The sequence below is a fragment of the Electrophorus electricus genome, chromosome 11 (genome assembly GCF_013358815.1).
Source record: "Electrophorus electricus isolate fEleEle1 chromosome 11, fEleEle1.pri, whole genome shotgun sequence".
Taxonomy (NCBI): Eukaryota; Metazoa; Chordata; class Actinopteri; order Gymnotiformes; family Gymnotidae; genus Electrophorus; species Electrophorus electricus.
In genome coordinates, this window is record NC_049545.1 from 22,480,554 (window position 1) to 22,502,528 (window position 21,975).

Below are 21,975 nucleotides of genomic sequence, written 5' to 3' on the forward strand. Positions count from 1 at the left end.
TACTGCTTCATTTAACAAACATAAACGTGACTTCCTTCACGATTCCGTTCACTTTTGCGATGTTGTTTTACCAGCAACCCTGACAACGTAGTCAAGTTCAATGTTTGAAAGGAAGTTTATAAAGACACGCCCATTAGCTACGTAGGCCAACCATAAGCTAGTAAGGTATCTGTCAGGCCAATGAACGATTACGGGGCTGAGTCTCACGGCACTGTTGCTAGGGTATAGCTTCCACTTTGTTACTATCACTGGCTAGCCAATCAAATGTCATTTCGAAATGTATCAACCTTTTTTATGTGAACGCCACTCACCTACATATTTGATTGGACAATTCATTTACCGAAATCCCGCCTTTGACATTCGTCTGCTGTGCGATTGGTGTGAGGAACCGTCCGTCTAGCTGTAGGTTTTAGTTTAGGTGCAGTTGATATGATTTTGGCTGGGAGTCCCCACGACTCGGTGTGAACGTAGCTGTCCATATCGGGCGTCACCAACTTTACTTTTTGTTTTATTTTCTGTCTTTTACATAATCTGTAACATTTTGTACATACACTTTTTAATTTTGTATTTTTATACAAATTCATCGGGATGGAACTAAATTCTCTTCTAATCCTTCTTGAGGCTGCAGAATACTTGGAAAGAAGAGACAGAGGTATTTAGTCTGCGTGATAAAATGGTGCTTATTTGGATAAAAAATCAAAATAATCTGTTTTAAAGGGAAGTGCACAATTCTGTGCAACGATTTTATTGTAGGGAGCTCTGCAGGCATGATGTCACTTTAGGAGCTGACATTATTTTACTGAGCTGGCTGGGCTCTTCCTACCGGCAGGGATAGTTTAGTCAAAGCCGCAAAAGGTTCACAGGAAAGCTGCTATTAACATTAAATCGTTTACTTATTGGTTAAACATCGTTAGTGTCTTTTTGTGTGCTTATTTGCTATCATCTGTCATCAAATAAGACAAAGTCATTGACATAGTCCTTATAATTGTGTGAGACTGTCGGATTTGGCTAGTCATACTGAGTCTCATGTTTTGCTGAAATACCTGTGCCTATATGAAACTTGACAGTGGTCTAATTTTCTGACGATCCCACTGAACATTCTTGTTCATGAGCTCCTAAGCACAGTATTAAATGTTGATTTTTGTTTACTTTGTCAATAGAGGCAGAACATGGTTACGCTTCTGTTTTACCGTACAATAGCGACTTTTCCAGAAAGAAAACGAAAGCGACGCCAATATCAAGAAAAACTCAGAACAATAGGTAAATATAATGATTTTTTAAAGGTATAGCGATTGCTTTTCGATCGATCTGTTCCTTCACTTCCATTCTCGCCATTTTTCTTGCTGGGCTTGGCTGTTTTGATCCCGTATAAACACTGCCACGCGTACAGCATCAACTTGCTTCCCACTTTCTCACCCTTCGCTTCTGACACTAACCTCCGCAGTGTACATTCAAATTTTACCGAGCTGTCTCGATCATTAAAAAACTCGAGCATTTCCTAAACCGTGACCTTTTTTGTGCGTGTGTGTGTGAGACATTGCGCTGTAAATCGGAGCGATAAGGCTAGCCCGGCCCGGGGCGCTCAGCAGAGAGCGAGGGCCTTGTTTTGGCTCCAGTGACAGATCCAAGACTAGGAACAGGGCTTAGTGTTAGAGGCTGGACTACTCACGAAACCGATCGCTGGGTACTTGTTTGGAGAAAGTAAAGTTTGCATCGTCATTTCATAACTATTTAAAGCCATTCTTCAACATATTAAAAGAATACTAGCAACAGAGAGGGGATAAAACAGGCACACAAACATGCACACAAAGTTATTATTCTTGCTCATGCCCCTTTTTCTTCAGATGTGTGATGAGCAGTGGTATATTCATTTATTTTTAATGTACTTTTGTGAAGAATATTTATGTTTTGAATAATACTTTAGTACCATTTTAAATGACAAATATTTTCTTTGAAAATGTGTTCTGAAGGTTCTTAGTGTAGTTTTGACTCCGTACAGGTCAGGCGCTGTTCACAGGTAGATGGGCTGACTAGTACCTGACCACCTCAGTGGCAGGTGGACCCCAGAACCCAGTTCACCCAAACACTACTCAAAAGATTCACACCGGTCGGCTGCATTCAACTCTGAAATTTGGGTATTTCCTTAATGAACTCCTGAAGTTTGAGTTTGACCGGAAAACTTGATAAACAACCTGCCTCGGTTTGGCTTTCCAGAGGCAAGGCACTCGTCCTCTTTCTGCTCTCAGCCAACTACTTCCCCTCCCCCACATCTGCACACAAATCACTAGAAGTTGAGGAAACAGTCAAGAAAACGTACCACGGGGACTGTAAAATGTTCTCTGTGCCAAAGCACCAGTGCAGATCCTTTCCCCCTTCGCTCTGCTGGGTTCTGAACTTCACAGACTGCAGGAACATTGGCTTTGTTTATTTTGAGCTAGAAGGCATTTTCTTTTTGGAGACTTATGTCATTATAAATCTATGGCTCATGGTACAAAGGATCATAAAGCAAATTCTGTAAACTTCTGCTGATTGAACCAGATTTAAAGCTATAAATACCATGGCAGCACAGGCTTGTTTCAGTACCATAATAAAAAGAACAGTAATGCAGTTGTAACAAGTACAGATTTTATTGTATTATGTTACTGTTGGGTATACAGTCCTAACCCTTGTTGCCACACTGATGCAGTATAAGATATTAATATGGCTAGGGTTAGATTTACCCATTCAAACCCATTTGCATTCATCTGACCTTATATAATAAGACTGTGATCTCATGGGAGGGTGGAGCCTGTGTGCCTGTCTGTTTCCTGGTGCTTTCTCGTGCTGTCCCTAATTTGCACGGGTTTGAATAGGAGCTGTTCTGCCATGTAGAGATGCAGTTCTTCCCCTGGATCCCTGCATGAGCCCTATCCATGCAAACAACCCAGCTCTGCAGCAGCAGGGCTTGTGGATCTGCACGAATGTGGGTGTATCAGTAGCTGTGCATTACAAGTGTGACTAACCTGGTCCTTATGCACAGTGAGAAAGGAACCTACGCATTGCCACTGCCACAGGGCAGCACAGGATATGCTGACGACTGGTGCTACAGCTAATGTATTTGTATCTGGCTGTTTTCTCGAGAAATTAGCATAGATTCTCCCTGCAGTCCCAGTGTTTTATGAATGGCATGTTTGTTTTGAGACGGATGTAATTTGCCCACCCCGTCCTCAGTCAGGCCTGAAATAACTACATGTGTTGCAGCATGCTGAAATGTCCCAGCAACGCTGTGCAAGTGTGTGTATGTTGTGCTTTGTGTTCCTTGTTGTACTTTTACAATTAGTAATGAGGAATGAACCGAGACTGTGATGGGGTGGGTTATCAGCTCTCTGTTAAGAGGCGGACACACATCCAGGCAGAAATGGGCTGTGTTTTTTGGCATGACGGTGTTGAAGGGGGCGCTGCCCACCCACTGGGTGAGGGGACTGCCCAGAGACTTTCTCGTTTGTTTTTGTAATTTCTCTTGTGTTTTCCCCGAAACAGCAGGAGATGTTCTGAAAGTATTGTGTATTTGTGCAGTCAAACATGAGTATATTTATTAGTTGAGCAGCCTCTACCTGCCAGATGCTTGGGTAAAGTGATCCAGACGTTAGACTTTTAAGATGAAGGACAACAGTAAGAGAAGTGTGAGGCTCTTCCCACCAGCTGCGTTTAAGCATGGGTTTTAGGCTCTGCATGCGGACACACGGTTCCGGAGGAGGTGTTACGTCACCCACAACCCATCCAGTCAGCACTGGGCCTGCACATATTTCGGCCAATGGCATGCGACTGTGGGCGGCGCTAGCAGAGATGGCCAGTGACAGCGATTTTGCTAATGCTGCAAACACACACAGAGCCACCATGTGTAGTACAGTGTACAAGGAGACGGGGAGATTGGCCACTCTGGAGTTCAAAACAAGAGAAGAGATTCATATTTCATCTCATTCAGTATCACGTTTAACCATGAATGTACCATCTAAAAAACACAGTGAAGAGTTTAGCTTTCAATGGCCTTGCTCATCTTCATTTCATCTCTATTCAAAGCAGATCGAGTCTTATGTTTTAAGCGCTCATCTGGACGCTCTGTCCTGCCCTAACCTCTGTCTCTCTACAGCAGAACAGCTGCTGGTAAGTACTGAGCAGTTGAGTTGATTTGTTGTGCTCATCCATACCTCTGTTTACTTTCCAGATCTTCACACAATGAGCTGGAGAAACACAGGTAAGATGGCAGCCATATTCCACCCCTTTCTACAGTGTTTGCTAACCCTGATGCTGAGAATTGTGTTGTGTCCTGGTTGCTTTGAGATCAGACCTGCAGTGTTCACACAACCTGCCCCTCTATGCTATTATCACACCCCACTGGAGCTAACCCATCTTATCAGGTTTAAGACAGCATCTCATCAGGCCTTCCACATGTGCATGCACATGTCACTAGCTCCCCTTCAGTAAAACAGTAAAAGTTTTGGGGAGACCTGACTGTAATTTGTTTCTCCTGTACACATGGGTGCAGAGTAGAATGTGTTTCTGCTCTACTCTCCTGTTTATTAACCGGCCCCTAAGCACACAGAGCACAAACCTCTTTCCTTTGAGCCTTATTGGTTTGTAAAATCATGTACTGAGTGGGGACTGTCTGTGTGTGTGCACATTTGTGTGTGTGTGTGTGTGTGTGTGTGTGTGTGTGTGTGTCTGTGACACTCTTTTACTCTAGCTATGAGCTTTTGGTTTGTTGGCTTTATGCCCAAGTGTGAGGATAAGACCTGTGGTTTGGAGAGGGGGCTGGTCTGTGGGTGTGGTTGTGGGTGTGTGTGCACATTTATGTGTGTGTGCCCATGACATTCTTTCACTCCAGCTGTGAGCTTATGGTTTGTCTGCTCCATGCCCGAGTGTCACGATAAGACATGGGTGTGGGTGGCTATGGGTGTGAGTGTGTGTATGGGGGGGGTAGGCAGGCATGCATAGACACATCCATTAGAGTGTTAGCTGAGGAGAAACGCATGTCTGATCTGCTAAAAGGTCTTCGCAGGTTTGTCAGCTGCAGCGGCAGTGCAGAGAAGCTATACGTGGCCCAAAAGCATCAGACACTCTATATGTGTATCCTGAAGTACTGGCCCATCAGCGCACGTTTCCAAGGGTTTCCTTTGTACCAGGACAGATTTGACACTCTTAAGTCAGCATGTTGCAATTTCATTTAACAAAGATAAAAATCCTTGTTTACCGACATTCTCTTTATCTGTGAACTTGGTGGATTTATGAGAAAAGAAAAAGTTGAAGTATCCCATCTTCTGGCTGAGTGTGAAACAGGGTGACAGAGTTTACACAGATTATCTGTGGTCATGTGACTCCACCATGGTGAGAGAGCAGGGCCAGCCATTGACAGAACGACAACATCCCGAACTAGACAGGCCTGAGGACGCCAGGCTGAATGATTTCACACCTGTCCACCAGGCTGAGTGTCCTCACACCAGTCCACCATGCTCGGTGATCCCACATCTGTCCATCAGGCTTAGTGTTCCCTTACCTGTGCAAACCTGTAGGCAAATGTTGTAGACTACAAGTGTTTGAGCGCAGTTTACCATTTGAACTAAGGCACTATTGTGGGCATTCCTTGGGAAACCAGCATGCACCTACCACTCCGGTAAGACCAGTTATATGACCAGCATGAACATTCATAATAACTCTCTCTCTCTCTCTCTCTCTCTCTCTCTCTCTCTCTCTCTCTCTCTCTCTCTCTCTCTCTCTCTCTCTCTCTCTCTCTCTCTCTCTCTCTCTCTCTCTCTCTCTCTCTCTCTCTCTCTCTCTCTCTCTCTCTCTCTCTCTCTAATCTGAAATCTCAGTATCACTTTTTAGAAAGCCGGCTCTCCCACACAACCCAGACACTGCATGCAGGGAGTGCTGCTTATTTTAGCTGTGACTCATCCTGCCAGTATAATCACAGGTTCAGGACTGCTATAAAGAGATTCATTAGCCAAATCTGCTGATTGGGGGTGGGGGTGGGGGGTGTTGCTTTGCTGGCCCCTGGTGCGAGCTGTTTACCTCCTCTTCATCAGGTGTTTATCATGGTCAAGAGTTGGCCAACATGTTGAGAGGCTAACTGAGTTGCTGTGTGTATGTGCGTGTTGCTTCTTTTCATAGACGTGTGTCAGACCTTGCCTGACTGGGTAACACTACAAACTGCAGGGAATATTTCCACTGGAAACACTGTAAAATCCAGCAGGGAATATTTCCACTGGAAACACTGTAAAATCCAGCAGGGAATATTTCCACTGGAAACACTCTAAGGTCCAGCAGCTGGCTTGCTGCATATTTTCTTTCAATGTTGGTTTTATAGTATTACGCCTGGCATATGGTAACTGTCCCTCTTCTGTCTCCCACCACAGGGTAACTGCCCATCTTCTGTCCCCCATCATGGGGTAATTGCCCCTCCTTTTCCCCCCCTGCATAGGGTAACTGACCCTCAGACTGCAATTCACACCAAAGCAGTGTCATCAGTTCATTCCCCTGTCCTCAATTCACTCTTTCTCTCTTACAGAAGTTCTCCAATCTGATTGATCTTGTCAATTTCCCTTTTCAGTGGAGCTCTTGAAACCTGTTCTTTCCTGTCACACACCTGTTTACAGGAAGAGATGCTGTGACATTTACAGTTGCCCGCAACTGGCAAAGGATTAGTAAGGTTATTTATAGCTCTGGAGACATTGTCTGTTCCAGAGCACAAAGCTTCCTCTCCCTTTTCAAGTAAGATGACAAAAGTAAGAGATGTTTACCAAAAAAAAACCCAACAGGGCATTAACATTAGCACTCAAACCCGCTGTCTTCTCTGATAGGTTACCATGTGTCTGTCATCTTGTCTCAAAGCTTTGTTGGATTTCTGCCATTGTGTGCTAATAAACACCCACCAGAGTGCTCCCTCTCTCTCGCTCTCTCTCTCTCTCGCTCTCTCTCTCTCTCTCTCTCTCTCTCTCACTCATTCACTCACTCACTCACTCTCTCACACACACACACACACACACACACACACACACACACACACACACACACACACACACACACACACACACACACAGAGCATGCAAGGCAGGGTTGGGGGAAGGTGGGGTGTCTAATCTACTCCAGTGTAATCTACCCTAATCCAGTGTTTAGAGTGACTGGATATCCTCACACTCCTGTCTGTCTTCGTTGTCTCCCCGGGGAGAAGGACAGTCCTGCTGAATCAGCAGGAACTGCAGCAGATGAGGAAAGCAGGGTGATGTGTAATGGGTACTCTCTCTCTCTCTCTCTCTCTCTCTCTCTCTCTCTCTCTCTCTCTCTCTCTCTCTCTCTCTCTCTCTCTCACTCTGCTTACTTTTGGAGCTGTGGGGTGGGGTGGAGTGAGGGAGTGAATAACATGGAGTCCTTGGCTCACTCTGAAACACTCCTGCATTCAAGAGGAAGACATCTGATACAAAGCAAACAGACTCAGAGAGACCCCTTTATCCTTGCAGTTAGATAGCAGAGAAGAGGCATCCTTTGCCAAACCTAGTTTAATATGGCAATCTCTAACTTCAGACCTCACAACTTAAAACTAAGTCTTGATATTTGCTGTAATATGTGCCAAAGACGGAGGTGATCTGTGTAACAGGACCTTGGCTTTTCCTGTATAGAGACACTCTTTCCTGTGCTGTCACACTGCTGTACTTACCGTCAAAGTAATAAGTGACTCATTTTTTGTTGGGTAACTGGTGACATGCCATAACCAATGTGCTCACACCACACACTATACTGCGTGTGTGTGTGTGTGCGTGCGTGTTTGTGTGTGTGCGCGCACCAGCCAGTGTACCTACTGCAAGACTGCATGTTCTGTCGGGACAAACAGTCACAAGGGGTAGTGTGGAGCAGATAAGGCCAGGGGACAGAGGGAGAGAAAACGAAAGCAGGAGAAGGAATAGGATGAGTGAGTGCATGAGAGGGAGACTGAGAGCGCATGAATGCTGTGAGGTTGTGGGGCCACACAGGCGTAACTACAGGACCGTAGGGTAACAGGGGCTATAGGGTTGTAGAGCTGTAGATTGGTGAGACAACCAGTGCTTCTCAACCAGTGTGACCCATAAGCTCAGAGAGAATTCAGGTCAGACACACACACTGGAATGCAAAGTTGTGTAAGAGCAAGAAGGTGGGGTGTGGGGTGGGTGGGGAGGTTGCATTAGTGATTCAGGAATATTACACTCCCGTGACTTTGCAAAGCTACGCCACATAGTGTTAACTTTTATGTACTGCACTGCTTATTGTCTTTTATGCTCACTTTTATGCTCGGGTTCATCAATGTACATGTGCAAAGCCCTGCGGAGTACTGTAGATAAGACTTCAGCTGAGAGAGCCCATTGTAATGGGCGGGTTACTGTCAGCATTGCAAGTACGGGCAGTTCATAGGCAGAGCAAGGCACAGAGGGGAAAGCTCGAGTTACAGTGTCCCAGTGGGTTAGTTCATGTTAATCATTCACAGAGTTATGCATTCGGACCTGGCCTACTGCAGAACACTTCACTTCTCTGCCATGTTTTTCTGAACTCATGGAGCTTTCACCCTTCAGGCACAAGGTCTCTCCACAGGTGGTTTCATTTAACCTAGTTTGGAATGATTGATAGAGCTCTGAAGGATGGAGACGTTACAGCTGTAAGACGAAGCACCATCTTTGAGCTCTGGTCTGAAAATGGGCCGTGCTGGTTTCACAGACACGCAAAAACACTGTTTGCTGCCGTCAGCTGGCCGACCTGTGTGAGCGATGCTAGTATCTCTCTTCCTGATGTTTTATTCTCTCTAACATCTGTTTTACTATAAGCACTATAAGGTTAGGGTCAGACTCTGGGATCAGACTCTGGAGTTATACAGCTGTGTGTTTATGCCTTAAAGGTTTCAAAGTAAAACTGGCTTTTTTTTGTCTTCCAGACAGTAGGAATGCCAGCGTGTTTTTTGTTGTTGTTGTTGTTGTTGTTGTTGTTGTTGTCATTCCAGTCATCTAACTAAAGTGAAACGTGTTAAAGAATAGTCGGAGGACTGTTGATCTACGCTCACTGCATTTTACCATTGCTGAGATGTCATTTGCACTGCTTTGGGTAGTATTGAATAGTTTCCACTGTGTGGACGAGAAGCCATGTAAGAGAGCCTCTTGTTCTTGTTACCAGGCCTGGGTCTGTACACTACAAATGACAGCAGATTGTTTCAGTGGGTGTGGTACCTCCAGTGACTGCAAAACAAATATCTTGGGAAGAGAAATGTGGCATTTTATCTAGTAACCCCCCCTCCCCACACCTCAGCACAAGATGGTTAGGGACTCTCTGCCTTTCTGTGTCTTCTTTACAAGATTAGGTCCTTCATTGTTATGAATTGCTATCACAGGGTCAGATAGTAAGTAGTAATCTGAGGTTATGTGTTTTACAAGAAAGCACAGGAGAGGATGGTAGAACAAGACTAGCTCATTGGCCCAATACATGATCAGATCAGTGACTCAGAGACATATATTTACGTGGTGCACTCACTCTTCATAAAACTCTTGTTTTTCACTCTGAATGCCTTTTTCGTCTTAAAGAAACAGTCCAACCAAAATCATAATGCTAATATGGCTAAAAATAGTGAAATATTTTAGTTCCAGTTTTGTAATATGGATATTGCATTGTGCTGATTGGTGGCTGTTACCTTTTCCTGCTTTATTAGATGTTCTAATATTTTGGCTAGACAGAGATGAAACTGCTGCTTCCTGCTCTATCCGCCAGTGTTCCTGCTCTATCCCCCTGCCTTCCTGCTCTATCCCCCTGCCTTCCTGCTCTATCCCCCTGCCTTCCAGCTCTGTCCACCAGTGTTCCTGCTCTATTCCCCAGCGTTCCTGCTCTATCCCCCAGCCTGTCCGCCAGCCTGTCCGCCAGCCTGTTGACCAGATGTGGGACAAATGTCCGCATGAATGCTGAACACTGCAATCCTAAACTGAATAATAAACAGTCGATTTGCAAAGTGGCCATTTCTTTTGAAGTATGTTTTGTATTGAGAGTGTTTCACCATGGTGCATTCACTGCTCTGAGCCTCACTCTGCTTTGTTAGGAAGTTGAAGTGGGCAAGTTCACTTCCAAGAGCAAGATGTCCAGTATCTGTGACCCTGCTGTTAAATGGCCTGGGTCATGGTCAGGCTGTCTCCCCTGGTGCTTGGTTCCATTGAGCTGGACACTGAATTACAAGCATTTGTACATGTTGTCCATTCAGGGGTGCTTCCTTAAACAGCACTCAACCAGAAGCCAAAACAACAACAAGCCCGTGAGGGTAGTCTGTTTCTCCCAGCACAGCTCCACATCTAACCCAGTTACCCTGGCGAGGAAAGATCTCTGCAGTGTTTGGGCTTGACCTTTGACCTGGATGGAACGAGTTGGCACAAAGCCAGAGAGCAGTAAACGCCCCTTCTTCCATGCAGCCCTGAGGAATGCTTGCCTCCCCAGCAACCTCATTAAACAGCGCAGTGAGTGACTGCTGTAGCAGGACCCCTGCTTGAGTGTGTGTGTGTGAGTATGAGTGTGCATGGGTGTGTGTGAGTGTGAGTGTGAGTGTGAGTGTGAGTGTGTGAGTGTGTGTGTGAGTGTGTGAGTGTGTGTGTGAGTGTGTGAGTGTGTGAGTGTGTGTGTGTGTGTGTGTGTGTGTGTGTGTGTGTGTGTGTGTGTGTGAGTGTGTGTGTGTGTGTTCATTTACAATTTCATTTACTCCTTGTGTGTTCACATAGTGTTTCTCCTGTGCTGGAGTGTGAGCTGGCTATATCGTGGTAAAAATCCTTAAGGTGGCGTTTGAAATATTATTATGTCATGAACTGAGGATGTACATATCTGCTTAGAACAATTCCCATGTCTTGCCTGAGGTTCCTGTGAGTGATTGCATGAGTTTGTGAGTGAGTGATTGCATGAGAGTGTGTGTTTGAGAGAGAGAGATTGCACGAGTGTAGGTGTATATCGTAGTCATTCTCTGTTGAAACACAGACAGCAGCACATGAGTTTGGGCTAGGTTCTTCTCCCCAACCCGGCAGGGCACAGCCTCATATCATGAGTGCCTCACACCATTTAGCCATGGGAAAGTATGGGGGTTTGTTTATTTGTTTGTACGACTGTTTGAAGTGGGGTTGGAGAGAACATTCACAGTATGTTTTATCTTTTTTGCTTTTATCAGATAGTCTTTGCTGTTTTTGCCTCATTGCTTGTTCAGTTCTGATGCAGTGAGCAGGTTTTCCATTTTCTGAAGTCTGGTGCAGTCTGAATGGCCATAGGCTTATGGGTTTCTTTTTTGAATACTTATTATGTGAGTAGCCTACATCTTACACATAGCAACTTGTGAAACCTCTGAAAAAAATTGTATCAAGGACATTGATTGCTGTTTTTTTTTTTGTTTGTTTTTTTTTAAATCCAACAGCAAATGCATTTTTATGTTAAGTGATATGTTGGCTAACCAGGTAAGCCAGTTCTTTGGAGCAGCACTTACCCCTGCAGCTGTGCGGGTACCTGTCCTATAGATACCCATGCATATAGCCCTGTATACAAACCCCATTCCAAAGTGTTCCTTCCTAGTGCACCACACCCACCCTCACTGCTATACCTGTAGGACACACAACGCTGTTTCTCTGGAATTTGTTAACTTAAAAACCAGCACTCCTCGTGATGTGGCCAGGTCTAAGGTCTAAGAAAATGTCCTGCAAAAGTTTCTTATCATTACATCAGCACAACCTACCAGAAAATGGTTTGGGGGGGTGTTTGTGTGTGGGAGTATGTGTGTATGTGTGTGCCTGCGTGTGTTTGTGTGTTTTGGGAGTATATGTGTCTGTGTATGCGTGTGTGTTTTGGAGGGGAGGTATATTTGTGTGTTAAGTGTGTTTTGGGCGGTGGCATGTCCGTGTGAATGTGTGTTTGTTTGTGAGGGAATATGCGCCCGTGTGTATGTTCGTGTGTTATACACAGGCGTATCCATGTGCCAGGAGCGGAGGGGTTTGAGGAGCTTATAAACATGTCGTGAGTGGCTCCTGCTTGGGGAATAACAAACAGGCGCGGGGGTTTTGTTAACGGAGAAAAGAGCCTACATTACTATACAGAGTTCGCATGACGACGCAGACCACAAGAATAACAAGACCCCAGTGATCATGCAATCCACATAACCAACCAGATAAAGGGAGAGACAGAGAGAGGGAGCGAGAGTGGGAGAGAGATAATGAGAGAGGGGGAAGGACCCTAAGACAACTCCTGTGTTTTAGAGGATCATTGAGGCTGAGAGGCTTAAAAACCACCTGTGTGATTTAAACCAATTTCCTGTAAAACTCTGACGGCATACTGTGTGCTGAAGGTAAAACTTATTGGCACTAATGCCCACTAACAGACACTGACAGGCACTAATGAGCACTTACAAATGCTAGCAGGCATTAACCCACACTAACAGACCCTAACAGGTACTAACCAGCACTAACCAGCAGTAATCCACACTAATGGACACTTACGGGTACTAAGGGGCACAAAGGAGCACTGACCCGCACTAATAGTAGCTGAATCATGTGCCCCACACAGCTTTGCCACAGGAAACACACAAACCAAAATGCTTTTATTTTTAATACTACCATACCATTTTTGGTAATTAAATGATTATTAGGGACAATGGCATACACGTTATTAGAAATAACTTCACGGCTGTTGGGGGACATTCTACACAGGGTTTACTCAGCCTGACGGCTGCAGCTAGTGAAGGCATTCTGGAATATTTCGGCTCCGGTGTGTTGGTACACAGGAACGAAGGCGTCATGGCCAATCTGCTGCAGGAAGCAGATTCTAAAGCAACCTCCAATGTTGCCGTACGCCCAACCCAAGCCACACCCTCACATTCTCCCCGTCAGTTGCTAGTAGACAGGTTGGCCTCTGTCTGCGTTTTTGAGCGGTGCATGTGGGAGTAGGCTTGACCACACTACACAAACACCACGCAGATGATGGGTGAATGCAGGTGGGAGTGTGTGCCAAGGTTTGGGGCGTGTCTGCTTATTTTCTGGGGTGGTGTGTGTGTGTTTTGGGCTGACAGTGTGTTCAGATTCCTGTGTGTCAGCTTATGGCTGCAGCTGAGGACACTTCACTCACTCGCCCCTCTCTAAAGCCGCGGCATCACGGCTCGCTCGCATCACAGCCATGTACTACCCCATACGCAGGCAGTGTGAGCGTTACACACTGTGCCTCCAAAACAATGACAGAGAGAAGGGGTGTCTGTCAATAAGCTCAGCCACAGGAAACACAATGGATCAACACGCACTCACAAGCAAATAAAACTTAACTTGATGAAGGCTATTGAAAGACCCCAAGGCATCAGTCTCCTGGAGTTCTTCCTGCAAGCAGCTATGTGCATACGTGTGTGTGTTTGTGTGTGTGTGTGTTTGTGTGTGGGTGAGCTTTCAGAACCAGGTGGTACTGGTTCAGCTACTCATTGGCACTGGTTATGTGGGGGTGGGAGAGGGGAAGGAGACTGAAATATGGTTCACAAGACATTATAGTGGGTTGGGTTATCCCTAATATAGTTGACAAGACATTATAGTGGGTTGGGTTATCCCTAATATAGTTGACAAGACATTATAGTGGGTTGGGTTATCCCTAATGTAGTTCACAAGAAATTATACTGGGTTGGGGTAACCCTAGTGTACTTTAAAAGATATTATACTTGTATACTACAGATATATAAAATGACCAGTATTACAGTATTATTATGTTATATTATATATATTATATTATTTTATTGACAGTGCGCTTGGTATTTTGTAGGGATAATTCCGACAATGTGTTGGGTATGCTGTCACAGATAGTGTTGGGTGTGTTCTTGTCGGAATATTGTTGACTTTATGTTGTCATGGTGATGTTGTTGACTTTATGTTGGGTATGTTGTCAAATGGATAGTCTGGGGTCGCAGCATTTGGTGAGACGTGGTGTGGGGTCACAGTGTTTGGTGAGATGAGCTGTGTGTCACCTCATCTGGCAGAGGACCTTCCTAATGCACTTGGTACAATTTCCCAGTGCCTCTGTTTTTCAAGCCCTTCCATGTACTGACATGATCTCATGAATTTGGAATGGGGATTGAGTTTGAGATTATGTCCAGTGCAGTGATACTACTCCTGTACTACCAAAGAAACACACCTGCAGCGTCCATGAAGCTCTCTTGCATTACATACACAGAAACACACTTACACCACCACTGGGTTGTATGTAAAAACCTTCAAACCGTCCCAGGGTGTGACAAGTCGCTCAGAGCCAAGCACTTGAAAATACTTGTGTTACTGCCTTTCATAGGTGTTTGTGCAAGTATGTGATTGTATACACGTGTGTGCATGTGTATGTGTTCGCATGCGTGTGCCTGTGGGTGTGCGTGAGAGAGTGACTAGCTAAATGCTAATCCCTTAATGTAGCTTTGTCCCACCACTGGGTCCAGTAGCAACTCTGCAATTAAACATTAAAAAAAAAGAAGAAAGACACTGCTATTTCTTAAACCTTACGTGAGCGTGTGCGTGTGTGTGTGAGTGTGTGCATGTGTGTGCGTGTGAGTGCATGTGTGCGTGCGCGCGTGTGCGTGTGCGTGTGCGAGTGTGAGTGTGTGTGTGTGTGGTGTTCACGTTCTCGGCGCTCTGTGCTGTCTCTGCTACAGACGTGCTAAGTTGCGGCTCTACCTGGAGCAGTTAAAGCAGCTCGTGCCTTTGGGTCCGGAGAGCAGCCGCCACACCACCCTCAGCCTGCTTAAACGGGCCAAGATGCACATCAAGGTACGAAGTCCGGCCCTCTCACATGCTGGGCCATGCCTGCTAGAATATACATTAGCAAGCTAGGAGAACCGGTTCAGCAATTCTTCAGAATCTGTTATCCTTCCAAATGTGTGTGATTGATGGGAGCTGAATTTTGAATTAACAGCTAGTGTTTCAATGTATTTTTCAATGTTAGGCAAAACATTTAGGCTGCATTTTGGCACATTTGCTATTTCAGCATTTGGCAAATCCTCACCACTGAAAATCAGGACAGACTAATGCATATAAAAAAAATGAATAAGTACTGAATCTTCTCTTAACCTAAATGAACCACCGTTTTTTTCATATTGTAGTGAACCACAACACTCATACTTGTTTAAATTCAGAAAATGATTTGATTAAAAAAACCTCTAAATTAGATTATTTACTATCTTAATGTTGCAAAACTATTTGTTGTTGTTGTTGAATACAAGCTTCTATAATAGGACGTTGTGAAAGTTTCCTCCTGTAGGGATCCATCATGCATAGAACAAGACGGCAGTGCTGTGTCCGGAAACTTCACTGTACCACATGACACAATATTCTGCAACAGTCATGTTGTTAGTTTCACCTTATCATTTTGAAACCATGCGAAGCATGCCTAAAATCAGACTGTTGATAAAAATGTTGGAATTTTCCTTAATGTGGTGTTCTGTTGTTTGTTGCTTCTGTCAGATCTTGACTGTAGCTGAGCTGGTGATACACACACACACACACACACACACACAGACAGAGCTGAAAGCTTGCATGAGACCTCGAACTGTACTGATGTGGCTTTTAAATGGGCCATGAGATGGTATTTATGTAGCTGCATGTTGGCTGCAGTTGGCTGGGTTATCTTATGTCTTTACTGCAGTAGGTTATCAGGTGAAACCTTGGTTATGGGGATGAGTCTCTGATGCTTGTGTTCAGACCAGCGCAGACTCAGCAGGTTTGAAGGAATGACCAATGGAAACAAGGACATTTATCATGGTGCAGGAAGTTGCTCACGACTGTTCTCATTTAATCTAACCCTCTAATCCACAGCCAGGCGCAGCGTGGGGAAAACGTGAGAGAGAATGCAAGTCTCTGTTGGAAATATAAGAGCCTGATCTAATCCATCAGTTACCCCATTGAGCTAATGAGACCGTGATTGCTGGGTTGTTGTTTTTTTCTGGATTAGATGCTCTGACACTTGAGAAAACCACAACATGAAAGGATGTAAACGTTTTGCACTAATGTATGTCCCAGTCTCACAACAGTAGTGGTAGCTCAGTGGTTAAGGTACTCAACTAGTAATTGGAAAGTTGCTGGTTCCCACCCCACCACTGCTGAGTTGCCACTTAAGGGCCCGTTTAACCCTCAATTGCTCAAATTGTGTTCAGTCATAATTGTAAGTTGCTTTGGATAAAAGTGTTGCCTAAATGCCATCAAGGTGAATTCTAGCCTGTAAAATGTATGTCGAATTCTATGCCACTGACATCTTATACTACACGAGTGAGACTGGTGACCTGTCTACAGATGTCTGATTCTACACCACTGAGAGTAGTGATCCGTCCAGAGAACAAAGCAGTATAAAGTTTGTTTTGTTCGTGCAGCCATTACTGTTGTTGTAATCAACATAGCACAGAGGCCTGGAACCTTGTAAACCTTTATTTTCCTATTTGTTTATGTATTCATGATTGTCAGTTGTGTTGAGAAAGACAATAAGAGAGAGGGAGAGGGAGAGAGAGAAAGCACGTAGCTGGTTGAATTCCTAGGGCCGAGGATGTGTTAACCCTTCGTTTTCTGTTTTGCTTGCCTTGCTCTGCAGGAGCTGTAGGGAGAGAAACCCCCCCCCCCCCACCACCACACATGTACCACACTGTGCTGCTGATATCCTACATGCAGCCCGATGTCACTTACAATGACATTTGTGGTCTGACGGGTGAGTGTGTGTGTGTGTGTATGTGTGTATGTGTGTGTGTGTGTATGTGTAACACTGCAGAAGCTAGAGGAGCAGGACAGGAAGGCTCTAAATGTGAAGGAACAGCTGCAGAGAGAGCATCGCTACCTCAAACGGCGTCTGGAGCAGCTGTCTGTGCAGGGCGTGGAGCGCATTCGCACCGACAGCCTGGGCTCCACCCTCTCCACCGACTCAGAGCAGGGTACAGCAGTCTCCACCTACCACCACCCCTACCACACGCGTTACACGCACACCTCTCCGTCACAGCTCAAAGGAGCTCATGCACTCTGCTTCCTGCTGATATACACCTGACTCGGGTCAGTAGAGCGATTACATTACAACGTGCACAGGTGGATGTGACTGCACGGGTCCATCCACCCACATAGCTCAGCCAGGCATCCACCTGTCAGTGCCAGGCTCCCTGTGACATTAGTGGTCTCAGATGAGCCTACGCACCCTTAAATGCTTTCACGTAGCTCTTGAGTGCATGTCAGTACCATGCCCCCTACAGGCCAGTGCAGTACTCACTTTGTTTGTGTGAGGACTCTGCTGTTAGCATTTTGGTTGTTTAGTAATGCACAATGTGGTAAACATCATCTGCTGTTTATCAGGACAGGATTAGCTACATTTGCACAAAGACATGTGTGTTTGTCCAGGGTTCGTGGCAAATCCTGTCCTAATCCGCCAACACAGCATTGGCCCCCACACGCGTCCAAAACTGGTTACAAATTCATTGTAGCTTTTCCTGACTGATTTGACTGCTGAAGGTTTAAACAGTCTCGATTTTTCTCTGTGTGTGTGTGTGTGTGTGTGTGTATGTGTGTGTATGCACAGAGGTGGACGTGGATATTGAGGGCATGGAGTTCACACCATGTGAAGGGGACAGTGTGTGCAGTGTGAGTGATACCGAAGACCCCTACAGCCTACAGGGCAGCTCCAGTGACGGCAGTCGTTACTCACATTCCCACAGACTGCAGCCACACATCTGTTAGGCCCTGCAAAACCAGCGAGGCCACGCCTCCCACCCACCGTCCAACCTATCCCCTGACAGGCTCTGTCCCTAGGCCCTGCCCATATGCCCACCCACTGCACCAGGAAGCAGCTGGCTGGGGATCCTGTTGTTACTTCCTCCACCACTCTCACACATCCCAGCTTTCACTGTAACACCCGCCAGTACTGCCTCAGGCATCAGCCCACCCACCAACCAGCAATCTGTGGTTTTAGTGGGTCTCCTGTGGTGTGATCATACAGCTTTGACTTGTCAACTAATGTCCTGAGTAACTCAGTGAGGGAAGGAGGAGGGTGTGGCTCTAAGTGAGTGCGCATGTGAGTGTGGCCATAGGCCTGGACTAGATTTAACCTTTCTTAACTTTTATTATTAAACTCACCTGAGTACAGTAGCATTTGATCCACTACGCACCTCTGTAGGCCAAAGCCATGAGAAAACACCTGATTAGGGAGCAGAACTACCACCCTCAGCACACCATATGCTTCTTTCATAACTGCCAGCTGTGACGAAGGCAGTACCGCGACATTTAAGTCGACTGTTGCCATCGGCCTAAGGAGTCGCAGTGACGGCCACCCTGTGAGTTAGGATTCCTCATCCCTCTGTCCATTCTGATGCACTACTGCAGTTTCCAGCGCAGGAGCCTGCCCACAGGAAGGAGATCTCTGCGTGACCCCACCCCTCGGGAGCCAAACCTTTTCCTGTTTCAGTAGCAAAGTGATGTAGCAATAGACGCAGAAAGCAGCTGCTTTCTCTAGCGTGTGTATGACTCGGAGGGGTGGGAGGCACCGGAGAGCCTCTCTCTCCTGCACAGACACAGACACAGACACAGACAGACACACACACGCCAGCAGCTTGTGTGTTCTTTACCAGCCCGCCTGCTGGGTTTACTCCCAGCGTTTCGTTGACAGGTCAAAGCTGAATGAGGTAAAGAGGAAGCAAACAAACAAACCAACCAGAGAAAGCAACAACCCAAACAGAACAGCCAGCTCTAATAGTGTGCTATTTGTGGAGGCTTATAGATGAGAAGAGATTACACTGATACTTTCCTCTTTCACCTTTCCTGTATTTGTTAAACTTACTTTATCTTTACATAATATATGTAACTGATTTCATAGGAGCTTTGGGCATTGCAAAACAGACCAGTATATCGTATTCTTTTGGGTAGCTTGTTCCGAAGTGCATTTGTAATGCAGTGTTCAGTATTCACTATGGACAGAAAGCACTTAACGTTGGCTTTTTAACCACCTCCCTCTACTGCGACCCTTAGAGCTTGGCATCTCAAACCATCTGAGAAAAAAATAAAATACAATAAAAAACTAAAAAATAAAACATGACAAGTCTACAGTGACCGGTCTGAAAAAAATCAAGAAAAGACTATAAACAAAAATGTGCAGAAAAAAAGCTATAGGTCACTAAAAGTGATTTTAGCAAGTGTAGTCTATCTTTCCTGTATTAAATTTTGTATTATATTTTCCTAAATGTTCCTAAGTAAAAGACAAAAAAATAGATATAGATATATATCTATATATGAGATAGACGAGACAGAAGGCCAAGCATGTCATGGGGAGATGGTTAGTGTTGCTCTGATCTCCCACTGTCATTCTGTGCCTTGGTGACTGTTGTCAGGTCCCATTCCTCCCCCTGCTGCCTATGCCCTACTCCTTTCCCTTGAGCCCTACTCAGGTCTACTCCCCGCAGACACTCCCCAGTGTCCATTCTCAGGCCTCTCAGCAGACAGGCCTTTCGCTCCACAACGTTTCCAAACGCGGGTAGGCCAGGAGCTGACCGGGAGTCTGGCATTAAGCGGTTTTGGCCTGGATGATGATGACTCCCTTCCCCTCTCCTGCCACCTGTCCCAGTCTTAGGGGCAACTCCATCACCCTACTGCCCCCTGGAGGCAAGGCAAGGCGCAGTGTGGCCACGGGGCCTTGGCCTCTCACTGTTGTCCTTTCAGACTCACTTTGCTTATGTTCTCTTAATAACGAAGAGGAAGACGCTGGGAGAAGAGCGACATAATCAATCATTAATGGCAGCTGGAGCTTCTCCCCACTGGCCTTCTCCCAGTGCAACTTCCCTTGCTAGTGTTATTGTGTGCCCAGGGGGACTCACGGGACTTGGTCCCTCTGTTCGTAGGAGGTGCTTCAAGTCGTCTTTGACACTGATGTAGGACTGGCTCCTCCTGCCTAGCCCTAAAATGTAACCATCACAATGGGGAGACATGGAGACATGGCTGAACTGCACTCAGATTAGTGTGAAAGGACAGCTTCCACCGCCACTGCAGGAGGCAAATCACAGCAATACAAACATCCCGTGCTTTTATTTTGAATGGGTGACGTCTGTGTGCAAACAGGAGCTTGGATTCTGTGGTGCACTTTGTGACCAACTCTGACATTTCTGGTATTATTTTGGTTTTACCTCTCCAGTCTGTTGCAGTTCTGAAAGGACGGAGCAGTTTTTTTTTTTGGTTTGTTTTTTGTTTTTGTTTGTTTTTCTTCAAAAAGCTACTTTTTCATGAAGAGTTTACATTCATGTCAAGGAAATGTGTGACTGTTAGTAGCAAAATTGTCCTTTTTCAGTGTGTTGGGACACAGAACAACTGAGTAAAATGTAAATGAAAAAAGACCTCTTGCACAGAACCTCCCATTAGCCGTTGTTAGTGTGGATCTTTTAGAATGAGAATGAGATTTGTGGGCCAGACATGAGATTTCAGTTTTCAGTAACATCATCACAGTGGCACGAGACACACAGAGCTCATAAGTGTGTGTGCGCGTGTGTGTGTGTGGGTGTATATATATACACCCACACACACACACACAAACATGCATACACTTTTTTTTTTTTCTGGGATGAGCTACTGAAAACTAACAGTTGTAGAGGTTTTCATCTAATAAAGATGCCTTAGTGGTTTTGGGACAAGCTTTTGAACACTAAAACGTATGGGGACAGAGCGTCCGGCCCTTGCAGTGTCAGGTAAGCCCCAAAGGTGACCCAGCTGCTCTCTCCCATCTCAGAGCAGACACGCTGGGTCACTGGCAGGTGTCGGGGCCACTGCTGCCCAGTGCTACAGCAGCAACGTGGAACCAAGACCACCCTGCTAGTAACCGACCTGGCATTTTTCCCACCACAGCTGAGCATAGTGGCTCTGAGGCTGGAGCACAGACACCATCTGGTCTCACAGGCCCAGTGAGAGGGCGGGAGCCAGGGTGGGCCGGGGGGGGGGGGTGTCAGTGTAGTGATGTTCAGTGAGATGATTAATCCATTCCTGATTCCTTCCACCTAAATCATTAATTATTCTGCACCTAGCCTCCCCCTGTGTTTCCTCCTCATTTCAGTGCAAGGCTGATGCGCTTAAGTAATTCCAGATCAACAGCTTTACATATAGATTTGGGTTTTTCACCCTTTATAATTTCCAAACCTGCCCAGTGTTTCTATTGGGGCATCTTGCAGCACATCTGGGGCAGTCTCTGCCTTGCCCGCAAAGCACCCTGGCTATGCGTGTACCAGGTGCTTGTGTGGCATGCGAAGCATTTAGAGATGTTAGTGGGGTGGAGTTTGGGGGCACTGGGGGCAGGGCTAAGCTGACCCTGAAGGGGATGGCTCTGTGCCAGAGGCCTGTGAATATGTTTCCTTGTAGATGATGTGTAATATGCATTCAGATGTGTTATAAGTTCTTTTTGTTTGTGTATACATATGTACCTGGTGCTGGCTGTGTTCTAGCACACACTTAAAGGTATTGTGTATTCTTTCATTGTAATATAAATAATTAAAAATGTTTTATACATGTGGCTGTCAGGTACATATTTATTTTGACACCATCAAGGCTATGAAAATATTACAGGGGAAACAAATCGGACATGGATTGACATGAATGGATTTGCACTTAAGTTTACCAAAAGAAAATTTAATTTATTTTTAAAACTAGTGCCCCCTGCTGTCTGTAGCATGTAGAGACATCCTTCATTGTATGCTTAGTATTCAGTCACCACCCATATGGACCACTGAATCCAGGAGGGATGCTGAAACATGGAAAACTCCAATGCTGCCACTGAGAGCGAGTATAGAACTGATCGGTGTCTACCGTGACAGTTTTACTGTGCTGAAAATCATCTTCCACCAAAGGATGTGATACTGTGTGCAATTATACACCTATAAATCTTACCTTATAAAGCAGGTAGGATCTAATAAAGAGGACAAAGAGCATTCTCATCAGATTTTTACTTAATTTTTAAATATAGATGTATGAA

At 45.4% G+C, this 21,975-nt stretch overlaps 1 protein-coding gene across 1 annotated transcript; it reads left to right on the forward strand.

The window, feature by feature from the left end:
* The first annotated feature begins 438 nt into the window (after nt 1–438).
* On the forward strand, nt 439–18,908 carry mxd4 (MAX dimerization protein 4). The gene is made up of 6 exons (XM_027020984.2): nt 439–652; nt 1,161–1,260; nt 4,205–4,234; nt 14,666–14,780; nt 16,765–16,924; nt 17,557–18,908. Exons 1-6 carry the CDS (start codon nt 589–591, stop codon nt 17,712–17,714), a joined length of 627 nt encoding a protein of 208 aa, XP_026876785.1. The 5' UTR covers nt 439–588; the 3' UTR covers nt 17,715–18,908.
* Nucleotides 18,909–21,975: the final 3,067 nt, after the last annotated feature.